This window comes from Salmo salar, chromosome 02 (assembly GCF_965601325.2).
Source record: "Salmo salar chromosome 02, fSalSal1, whole genome shotgun sequence".
NCBI classification, from domain to species: Eukaryota; Metazoa; Chordata; class Actinopteri; order Salmoniformes; family Salmonidae; genus Salmo; species Salmo salar.
In genome coordinates, this window is record NC_138292.1 from 39,312,378 (window position 1) to 39,324,381 (window position 12,004).

Sequence of the window (12,004 nt, forward strand, 5' to 3'; positions counted from 1 at the left end):
ATATATTTTCATTTGTTCAACACTTTTTTGGTTACTACATGATTCCATATGTGTTATTTCATCGTTTTGATGTCTTCACTAATATTCAACAATGTAGAAAATAGTAAAAATATAGAAAAACCTTGAATGAGTGTGTACAAACTTTTGACTAGTGCTTTATATCTGGATTGTTAGCAATAAAAACACATTCAAATATCGGTAGTTGCCTTAACTGTACTTTAAAATGACAAGTCAGTCAAGACCACAATGGCAGAAAACAGAGTTTATTGACGTCATTCAAAGTGGGTTTGAACTTCGTGTGGTACATCAATGCAATGTGTGCTTACTTGGCTGTCAAAACAGAAATGCTTCACTGTTTAGAAATGTCCCATATTACAGGATGTGCTATTGTGTAGATGCTATGCAACTGACACCATGTCTTCATATTTGTTTAACATTGCAATGCGCATTATAACTGACTTCTGACTTTACATAGTTACTGAATCATGCTGCAATTACTGACTGTTTGTAACCAGTATTCACCTGTATTCAGCTTTAAACATTGTAAATACATTTTCAATAAAAAAAGACAATAAAAACAATAATACAACATGTTGAAGTGATTCATAACCATCACCATGAATAAAAAAATAAACGGAGCTGTCTTAATTAGTATGTCTTCACACCCCAGAGTAAATACTTGGTGGAAGCACATTTGGCAGTCATTAGAGCTGTCAATAATTTTGAGTTAGATTCTACCAACTTTGTACACCTCATAGGGCAACATATACACATTGTTTTTTTTCTTCAAAATTACTCAAGCCCAGTAAATTTGGTTGGGAGTTCATTGATGAACAGCAATATTCAAACCCTGAAAATGAGCTTCTTGATTTGATTTTCATTGGATTTGACTACAGCGATATGGATTGAATCCAGCCCCTTGTCTCAAATTTTCACGCAGATTTAAGTCAGGACTGAACCACACTGGACCATTCAGAAGCAGTCAACAGCTATTGGAAAGCCATTCTTGTGTGTCTTTGAGATTAAAATGTGTTCAATTGACTCGCTGAAAAATACAACTCTATCCCAGTGTTTGGTATTCAGAAGACTGAGGGTTTCTAACTGTTTATCTGGGCTTTGCTCCTTTCATATTTATTATGATCCTAACTCTCCAATCCCTGCCGAGGTCAAGCACACCAATAACACAATGTTGCCACCACAAACAGGAGGATCAACAACATTGCATTCACTCCACATTACTAGCCTGTATGGAAAAGTGAAAAAGAGGAAGCCTGTGTTAAAAATAATCCACTTCAAATCATCCATTCTGTTTGCAACAAGGCTGTTAAGTAATACTGCAAGACAACACGGAAAATCGGAGGGCCTGTTGTCCGGACCTCTGGCAGTCTCTATGGGGGTGCCACAGGGTTTAATTCTCGGGCCGACTCTATTCTCTGTATACATCAATGATGTCGCTCTTGCTGCTGGTGATTATTTGATCCAGCTCTATGCAGACGACACCATTCTGTATACTTCTGGCCCTTCTTTGGACACTGTTAACTAACCTCCAGACGAGCTTCAATGCCATACAACTCTCCTTCCGTGGCCTCCAACTGCTCTTAAACGCAAATAAAACTAAATGCATGCTATTCAACCGATCATTGCCCGCACCTGCCCACCCATCCAGCATCACTACTCTGGACGGCTCTGACTTAGAATACGTGGATAACTACAAATACCTGGGTGTCTGGCTAGACTGTAAACTCTCCTTCCAGACTCACATTAAGCATCTCCAATCCAAAATTAAATCTAGAATCGGCTTCCTATTTCGCAACAAAGCATCCTTCACTCATGCTGCCAAACATACCCTCGTAAAACTGACCATCCTACCGATCCTCGACTTCGGCGATGTCATTTACAAAATAGCCTCCAACACTCTACTCAACAAATTGGATGCAGTCTATCACAGTCCCATCCGTTTTGTCACCAAAGCCCCATACACTACCCACCACTGCGACCTAAACGCTCTCGTTGGCTGGCCCTCACTTCATACTCGTCGCCAAACCCACTGGCTACAGGTTATCTACAAGTCTTTGCTAGGTAAAGCCCCGCCTTATCTCAGCTCGCTGGTCACCATAGCAGCACCCACTCGTAGCACGCGCTCCAGCAGGTATATCTCACTGGTCACCCTAAAAAGCCAATTCCTCCTTTGGTCGCCTTTCCTTCCAGTTCTCTGCTGCCAATGACTGGAACAAACTGCAAAAATCACTGAAGCTGGAGACTCATATCTCCCTCACTAACTTTAAGCACCAGCTGTCAGAGCAGCTCACAGATCACTGCACCTGTTCATAGCCCATCTGTATACAGCCCATCTATCTACCTCATCCCCATACTGTATTTATTTATTTATCTTGCTCCTTTGCACCCCAGTATCTACTTTCACATTCATCTTCTGCACATCTACCATTCCAGTGTTTAATTGCTATATTGTAATTACTTTGCCACCATGGCCTATTTATTGCCTTAGTTCACTTATTTTACCTAATTTGCCATCACTGTATATAGACTTTTTGTTTTCCTTTTTCTACTGTAATATTGACTGTATGTTTTGTTCATTCCATGTGTAACTATGTGTTGTATGTGTCGAACTGCTATGCTTTATCTTGGCCAGGTCGCAGTTGCAAATGAGAACTTGTTCTTAACTAGACTACCTGGTTAAATAAAGGTGAAATAAAAAAATGTTTTAAAAAATACATTTTTCTGGCCTAAATTAAAAACCACAGGCCAAATCCAGAACTACACAACACAGAGTGAAACCCTCTGTATTTTCAAGTATTGTGGCTTGTGCTGACTTAAATCTGCTTGACAATCAGAGACAATGTTTGAATATTGCTGTCCATCAATGACTCCCAAACCAAATTTACTGAGCTTGAGCTATTTGGACAAAAACAATGGGTATGTGTTAGCCTAAGAGTTGTGCAAAGTTAGTAGAATCTTATTCAAAATGATTCACAGCTGTAATGGCGGCCAAAGGTGCTTCCACCAAGCATTACCTCTAGGGTGTGAAGACATTCGCAATCAAGACATCTTTTTTTGTTTAATTCAATTGGAAAAAAATTATATAATTGTTCTTTCACTTTGAAAATGTGAAAATGAGTTGGTTGTGTAGATCAGCAGGACAAAATCTAATGTATTTCCTTATTGGATTTAATTTTAAGCTGAAATAGCCGAATCCACTAATTTGAAGGGGTGTCCACAGACTTTTGTATATATTGTATATATAGAGATGAAAATCCAACTGATGAACAGACACTGTAGAATACCTGGTGTTAAAAAAAGGTGGACATAGTGGTTCTATTTTGGAAGGTGACGAGGATGTCTCTGCAGTGCATTATGGGTGATTTCTCACAACCTTATCTGCATTTAAGCTCTACTCCCTCTATACTGCAGCTTACTGTGCCTTTACACTCTCCTACTCTTCCTCCTATCTAACTCAGGTTGTCCCTTATTTGCTTCAGATATGACCTGACCACGACATATGTTCCCATACATTTCCTCCTCTTCACCATTAGAGGAATCTTTCGGCTCAGAAAGCATTGTCACCTCATCCACTGCAGTTTCTGCTGTGTTGTGCTGCTCGGACTGTCCCAGTGGGGCCTCTGTAGACTCCTGGACACTGAGGGCAGAATTAGTCACGCCCTGTAGCTCTGGCAGCGCAGAATCCTTTGCAACTTCTTCTTCCCCGTCACTCTCGTGCCCTGCCTGGGATTCTTCCAAGACTTTAGCTCCATGGTCTTCAGCGGGATCCCCCTGCTCCAGAGCAGGATTGGCCTCCTTCTTCTCAGCCCCTCCCTCGATACTACCTGTGGAGTGCAGGCGGATCACTGTGTACTCTGTCGTTTTGGAGGCGACTCTCCTGATCTCTCCCTCCCCCTCCCCCCGCTCGGCCACCTTGGCCTGGAGTTTGGAGAAGTTCAAGGTGGCGTAGTAGAGGAGGTCTGTGTCGTCAATTTCCCTGTCCACTGTCCTGTTGGGCCCGAGGGCCTCGTCCAGCATGGCTTTATTGGCATAGACATTGTCTTCTTCCTGAAAGAGGGTCTGAGGGGTAAGCATCACATTAGAGAGGTTTATATGTTTATTGGCCAAGTTTTTTTTATGTGGACTCCTACTGGCTGTAACTTCCTGGTGTCCACACAAAACAATGCAAAACAATCATATGAGCAAGTCAACCACTGGATAGGAAAGAGATAGTTGTTAGCTAGTTGTTTAACATGAGATCCAGACAATATGGTTGCAAAAGACTTGATTACAGTAATGTACCACCGCACCCTAAACTGACTTGAGTTCCTCTTCATGCACACTGTTGACTTTTGCATTTTCACAGCCAAGCTACCTCTAATCTTTCACTGCAACAAAAATACCAGTGCTGAAATGTGTGCGGCATCTAGGATATGTAATAGGGTGTTCATGCACGCTCCTCTGTGAGATATGTACACTGCTCAAAAAAATAAAGGGAACACTTAAACAACACAATGTAACTACAAGTCAATCACACTTCTGTGAAATCAAACTGTCCACTTAGGAAGCAACACTGATTGACAATAAATTTCACATGCTGTTGTGCAAATGGAATAGACAACAGGTGGAAATTATAGGCAATAAGCAAGACACCCCCAATAAATGAGTGGTTCTGCAGGTGGAGACCACAGACCACTTCTCAGTTCCTATGCTTCCTGGCTGATGTTTTGGTCACTTTTGAGTGCCGGCGGTGCTTTCACTCTAGTGGTAGCATGAGACGGAGTCTACAACCCACACACGTGGCTCAGGTAGTGCAGCTCATCCAGGATGGCACATCAATGCGAGCTGTGGAAAGAAGGTTTGCTGTGTCTGTCAGCGTAGTGTCCAGAGCATGGAGGCGCTATCAGGAGACAGGCCAGTACATCAGGAGACGTGGAGGAGGCCGTAGGAGGGCAACAACCCAGCAGCAGGACCGCTACCTCCGCCTTTCTGCAAGGAGGAGCAGGAGGAGCACTGCCAGAGCCCTGCAAAATGACCTCCAGCAGGCCACAAATGTGCATGTGTCTGCTCAAACAGTCAGAAACAGACTCCATGAGGGTGGTATGAGGGCCCGACGTCCACAGGTGGGGGTTGTGCTTACAGCCCAACACCGTGCAGGACGTTTGGCATTTGCCAGAGAACACCAAGATTGGCAAATTTGCCACTGGCGCCCTGTGCTCTTCACAGATGAAAGCAGGTTCACACTGAGCACGTGACAGACGTGACACGAGTCTGGAGACGCCGTGGAGGACGTTCTGCTGCCTGCAACATCCTCCAGCATGACCGGTTTGGCGGTGGGTCAGTCATGGTGTGGGGTGGCATTTCTTTGGGGGGCCGCACAGCCCTCCATGTGCTCGCTAGAGGTAGCCTTACTGCCATTAGGTACCGAGATGAGATCCTCAGACCCCTTGTGAGACCATATGCTAGTGCGGTTGGGCCTGGGTTCCTCCTAATGCAAGACAATGCTGGACCTCATGTGGCTGGAGTGTGTCAGCAGTTCCTGCAAGAGGAAGGCATTGATGCTATGGACTGGCCCGCCCGTTCTCCAGACCTGAATCCTATTGAGCACATCTGGGACATCATGTCTCGCTCCATCCACCAATGCCATGTTGCACCACAGACTGTCCAGGAGTTGGCGGATGCTTTAGTCCAGGTCTGGGAGGAGATCGCTCAGGAGATCATCTGCCATCTCATCAGGAGCATGCCCAGGCGTTGTAGGGAGGTCATACAGGCACGTGGAGGCCACACACACTACTGAGCCTCATTTTGACTTGTTTTAAGGACATTACATCAAAGTTGGATCAGCCTGTAGTGTGGTTTTCCACTTTAATTTTGAGTGTGACTCCAAATCCAGACCTCCATGGGTTGATAAATTGGATTTCCATTGATTATTTTTGTGTGATTTTGTTGTCAGCACATTCAACTATGTAAAGAAAAAAGTATTTAACAAGATTATTTCTTTCATTCAGATCTAGGATGTGTTGTTTAAGTGTTCCCTTTATTTTTTGGAGCAGTGTATATCAAAGTCTTTCCACATAGACTGTAAGCAAATACGCGTGCAATGTCGGAATGTCAGTGTAGTTACTTACCTCATCAGTCACTATGAACTCTGCTGAGTCCTTCTGTCTTTTGTTTGGTGACTGCCTGGCTCTCCTATGCCTGAGAGCAAAACAACAGAGATGTTAAGATAATGGCGTCAAATACCAGTCCAGCCCCTGTGTCAGTCACTTACTTGCAGATGAGAAGCAGTGGGATGCATAAGAGCATCATCACTCCTGCCCCCATACCAGCCCCGATCAACAGAGAGAGAAGATGGAAACCTGTGCAATCACAACATAGAGCAAACAAATGAGGTGTAAAACAAGCACCACAATTCCTTCTTTGTACTAAAAATCCTTCTTATTTTGGCAATGTGAGAGCTTGGGACTATAAGGTTCTTGTTTCAAAAAGATGATTCTGAGATAATTGTCTATAAAGTTCCGAACCGTCATTGGTTTGAATTGTGTCAGCCATTTTTATCTTGTATTCTTTTGAACTTAACAACATGAATAGGGGTATTTTTGAACACAGAACATTGAACAGAACAAGGCTATGTCAATAATTACATTTTGACAAAAATACAGATAGAACCTTATAGTTCCAAGCTCTTGAATGGTTAGTGGGACCGGGGAACTGTTAGGAACTAATTCTGGTGTAGAGCAGGACAAATGTCTCCTAACTGTACCTTCATATGTTTTCATTGGTGTTAAGTCAAATGAGAAGCTGTCAAAAGCATCAAAGTTGGAGCTGAGGCAGACCAGACTCGGTATTTCCTCTTCCTGTGATTGGTGGATGGTGAGGGAGCTCCTCAGGCCTGTTCGGCCCATTGGCTCCTCCCTGATGATGGTGTTAGAGGAGTGATTGACAGACTCTCCAGCCAGTTGCCACACCAGTGTGGGAGCAGGGTTTCCATAGCTATCACAGAAACATCTGATCTGAGATGTAGCTGAAATCCTGATGCAGTGAGAGGTGTTCTGGATCTCTGAAGCAACTACAGCGAACAGAAAGGGAGGACACAATTAATCTTAATAGTTCATTCAGATTAATGAGTGATTGTGATTCATAATCAGTAGAATAAATACTGTACAGTACATACACGTTACATCGATACTGATGGCTTCAGAGATCTGCAGTCCATGGACATTCTGAGCCTCACAGTAGTACTGTTCATTTGAAAGCCTGGTTACATTGAAGATGTTGAGGTCCTCTTCAGACCCGACAATGTCCTTCTCACTTCCCTCAACTCTGTACCAGGTGTAGTTCTTCACTGCTGGGTTGCCATTGCTGCTGCAAGTCAGAGTCACAGAACTGCCCTCTACCACTGAACCAGAGGGACTGACTGACACTGAGGTGTTCTTGGGAGAGTCTGAGGGAGAGCGCACAGAAAGTTGTCAAATTCTATAGAAATAATTAACTTATCATACATGAATCAAACTTACCATGCATGAATCAACTTACAAAGAACAGCGACTGTCAGATAAGTTTCGGATGATTTATCACTCTTGCCAGCTTGTCGTTTGTACAGCGCAGTGCAGGAGATCTTCTCTCCATGGTGGACATGTGAAGCGGTGAAGTTCAGGAGAGAAGTTATGACTTGATTCGGAGTCTCCTGCAAATCCTCCACACTGTCACTCAGTGTGGGGGTCCATGTCAGAGTTGGAGGAAGTGAGGGACAGGGGGCAGCAGCAGAGCAGATCAAACTCACTGAGGTCCCCTCCATCACATTTACTGTTGCTGGACTTAGAGTGGGTTTGGATGGATTTTCTGAGGGAGTAAAAAAGAAATGTTTTATTACATGAGCAGTGCATTAAATACAGCCAGTTCAAACCTGCAACTTAAATGAACACAACACAACACAAAACTAGCATATTCTAATGATACTCTACCTTTTACATTAATTGTGACAGGTTCTGGAAAACTATATTTCAGAGGATTGTCACAGTCAATTCTGAATGAAAAGTAGTCATTGAAAGAAGATAAGTCATTCAGGATTGTGGTGCATTCCTTCTGCTGCAAGTTCCCAGTTAGATTCCCTTGAATTTTGTTTAAGCCTTTTCCTGTCAGACTAGAATCAAACACTTGTACTCCTGCCCATCCTTTCTTCCATATTCCTTTACATGAAGTTGTGAGGAATGACTCAAATCCAGATTGCAGTGTAAATGAGCAGGGAATGGCCACACAAGATCCACTCAGAGCCTTTATATTCTGAGGCAACAGAGATGCAAAATCTAGGCACAGAACACCTGAAATACACAACAACAAAATATTAGACTGGGGTGTTAGGTTGTTTTCAACTTCACTAGGGTGTTGTTTTGTCCTACAAACTGCCCAAAAATATGCTGGCTAGTTATTTAGCGATGTGCAGAACAATCTGGCTAGCATTTTGGGGGGACGTAGCAATGCTAGTAGACCTGGATTGTATGAACTATCCCTTTAAAGGCCCAGTGCAAACGTTTTTATCTCAATATCAAATTATTTCTGGGTAACAATAAAGCAATGTACTGTAATATTTAAAAAAAATGTTTTTTACAATTTATGTTTCAAGCAAGAATTTTGCTAGGACTGTCTGGGAGTGGGGAAGGGTACAAAATGGTGCATTAACCACAGTGTGGATCAATCCACCTGAGCAGAGAAGGGATATGTAACCTTAAAACTAAGTTATTGGCAGAGAGGTTTGAAACGCTCTTTGTTATTTGTCTATTAACTTTACCCCCCTGGTGATGTCACTAGGCATGACAAAACTCCACCCATGCAAAACCTGCTGATTAGAAGGTCCTGTATTTCAACCAGCAACTTTGGTGAAATAACACTGATCACATTTTTACAGTGTTAGTTTCACCAGCTGTTGTATAAATATGATACAAAACACAGGAAAAACTGAATGTTGACTGCGCTGGGCTTTTAATAAGTATCAGAACACTAATCATGTTTCCATCCACAGTTTGTATGCGAGTAAAGTTATACCGTATTACAACAAAAATCATGATGGCAGTAGTGAGATCATTATTGGCGACAGATTTTCATGCGAATATTTTAAAATCCGATAAAGAAAATATGCATTTTCCTACCAGTGGTGTGTTTCGGATAAAAATCAGTGCATGATGACAGTGCACACAAAATGTACATTTTCGCTTAAATTTTCATGTACCAAATCAAAATCTAAAGTTCATAGTGTTTCCATCGCATTTTCAACTCATATTTTCTTTATGCAGATTTTTAAATATTCACATGAAAATCTGTCGCCAATTGGATGGGAACCTAGCTAAAGATAACCTAACAAATGTAAATGGTAAAGTGCAATGGGATATACAAGACAGCAGTGCATCAGACCCAGCCTTTCCCACAGCGACCCACCTTGCAGCAGACCACCAATGAGGATGAGTCTTTCAGCTCCTGTGATGTGCATGATTCTCTGTATCAGAAAGGGCCGGATGAGCTCACCTGATATGAAACACTGTCTGGACAGACAGACAGACATACATGTTCAGTACAGAGGCAGCACACACACTTCATTACACTGTCTTCATTTTTTTAAACATGAAACCAACAGTGAAAATAACTTTTAAATAAAGTTAAACACATCAAAATGTTGACATTTTAGTTTTGATTTGTCATTGATTCCATACAGATTTTGATTTTAGGGAACTGAAACAACATTGACCCTATTCTCCACAAGAAAGTCTGAGTTTTCTTGCTTTTTTATTTGACATGTTGGCTACACTACAAACATTTGTATCATAATGAGATTAGAATCATAGTAATATGAGCATATTTCTCACATAATAAATATAGAATAAAAAATACATTATTTCATTATACCCTGAAGCCAATGAAGCTGTGTTGATTCTGAGTAAGTATAAATACCTAAATGAAGCATAATAAAGTCAAACAGGTTCATATTTTGGGTGTAGATTCATTTCCATTGAAAATACTGACCAATACAAATGAATGAAGCATAAAGAGCTGTGAGCTGATTAGGTTGATATTTGTGCTAATCTAGATGTAGCCTACACCTGAACCACTAAAGAAAATGTAGCCTAGTTGAACTTGACAATATCTACAATTCCATTTTAATTAGATGCTATCAATATCTGAAATGTGTTCCCAAATACAACTCATCCGAAAATATCAACACGTGGGGACACATGTACATAAACTTTAAAATGCTTCACTCCACAGTACAAAATTTGGACAGTCACATGAATTACCATAACAGAAAAAGTACAAACAGAAATTGTGTCTTCGACCTCTTACCAGTATTCACGCGATGGTCATCTGTTCAAATCCAATGCACAATTCAGGCTATATAAATGACACCTGAAGTGGTGTTCTGTTGTCAAGCTGCCTGTCACTGCAGACATTCAGAAGAAGTGCCACTTCTGTTTGCAAGACACAGAATTTTCCTTCATTGAATAAGCGTCAACCCACAAGCACTAGCCTTCATCTGTAGTATCAAATGATCATCAGATTTTCTTTTCAATCACATTTACTAGTTAAATATATCAAGCTTCACAAGGAAGGCAACATCCTCTGATTCTAGATTAATCACATGCAGACATATAATCCAGTGACCTGTAAATTACACAGAAAGCTATAGCCCCTTGCAATATCTCTTTATTTCTCTTTTTTAAACATTTTTTTCTTTTAAAGGAACACAAGCCAACAGTAATTCATCCAGAGATTTAAATCCACTAATGTAATGATATAGTTTCAAGTCTATTTTTACAGCGAGTTCCAGTTCTAGTTTAACTGCTCAAGACATGTGGCTGAAGGAAATGACAAGTTTGATATGTTGCATAACTTGTTACTTTCCATAGTTACTACTCAATGTGCTACCATTCAAAGAAGAAGTAAAAGCAAACTTTAATGTGGATATCATAAACGTACAATTCAAAGGGCTTAGAAAGAGAGAAATTACATGAAGAAATTAATAAAAGTCTCTTTGATGATGAATTTATATTAATGTTACTCTACACAATATATTAACCCTTCAGTGTTGAGGAGATAATATACATATATATATACAGGACCTATCAAAAGTTTGGACACACCTACTCATTAATGGGTCTTTCTTTATTTTTACTATTTTCTGCAATGTAGAATAATAGTGAAGATATCAAAACTATGAAATAACACATGGAATCATGTAGTAACCAAACAAAGTGTTAAACAAATCAAAATACATGGACATGATATGCAAACATGATTGTCATTGAATAATAGCCATTTAGCTGGCAGGTGTCTTCACTGACATTATCAATCTCTCCCTGACCCAGTCTGTAATACCTACAAGAACGCCAAGGTAACCTGTCTAAATGACTACCGCCCTGTAGTACTCACATTTGTAGCCATGAAATGCTTTCAAAGGCTGGTCATGGCTCACATCAACACCATTATCCCAGACACCATGGGCACACTCCATTTCGCATACTGCATTAACAGATTTGTGCACGGGGGCACTGTCATACTGAAGCAGGAAAGGGCCTTCCCCAAACTGTTGCCACAAAGTTGGAAGAACAGAATCGTCTAGATTGCCATTGTATGCTGTAGCTTTACGATTTCCCTTCATTGGAACAGAGGGGCCTAGCCCGAACCATGAAAAACAGCCCCAGACCATTATTCCTCCTCCACCAAACTTTACAGTTGGCACTATGCATTGGGTCATGTAGCATTGTCCTGGCTTATGCTAAACCCAGATTTGTCCGTCGGACTGCCAGATGATGAAGCTTCATCACTCCAGAGAATCCGTTTCCACGCAGAGCTTTACACCACTTCACCCAACGCTTGGCATTGTGCATGGTGAAATTAGACTTGTGTGCTGCTGCTCAGCCATGGAAACCCGACAAACAGTTATTGAGCTCACGTTGCTTCCAGAGGTAGTTTGGAACTTGGTAGTGAGTGTTGCAACCAAGGACAAACGTTTTTTACA

General features: G+C 41.4%; 1 protein-coding gene across 2 annotated transcripts; it reads right to left on the reverse strand.

Moving 5' to 3' along the window:
- Window positions 1–247: 247 nt before the first annotated feature.
- Window positions 248–11,942, reverse strand: LOC106582593 (myelin-associated glycoprotein). Of its 2 annotated transcripts, XM_045703771.2 has the most exons (9): window positions 10,330–11,942; window positions 9,430–9,533; window positions 7,962–8,318; window positions 7,534–7,839; window positions 7,172–7,441; window positions 6,761–7,066; window positions 6,269–6,356; window positions 6,126–6,195; window positions 248–4,077 (listed from the first exon to the last, which is right to left on the reverse strand). In XM_045703771.2, the coding sequence occupies exons 2-9, from the start codon at window positions 9,479–9,481 to the stop codon at window positions 3,442–3,444; spliced, it is 2,085 nt and encodes a 694-aa protein (XP_045559727.2). In that variant the 5' UTR covers window positions 9,482–9,533; window positions 10,330–11,942; the 3' UTR covers window positions 248–3,441. The 2 variants fall into 2 exon arrangements, with proteins under 2 accessions (XP_045559727.2, XP_014021301.2); XM_014165826.3 differs by lacking the exon at window positions 7,962–8,318.
- Window positions 11,943–12,004: the final 62 nt, after the last annotated feature.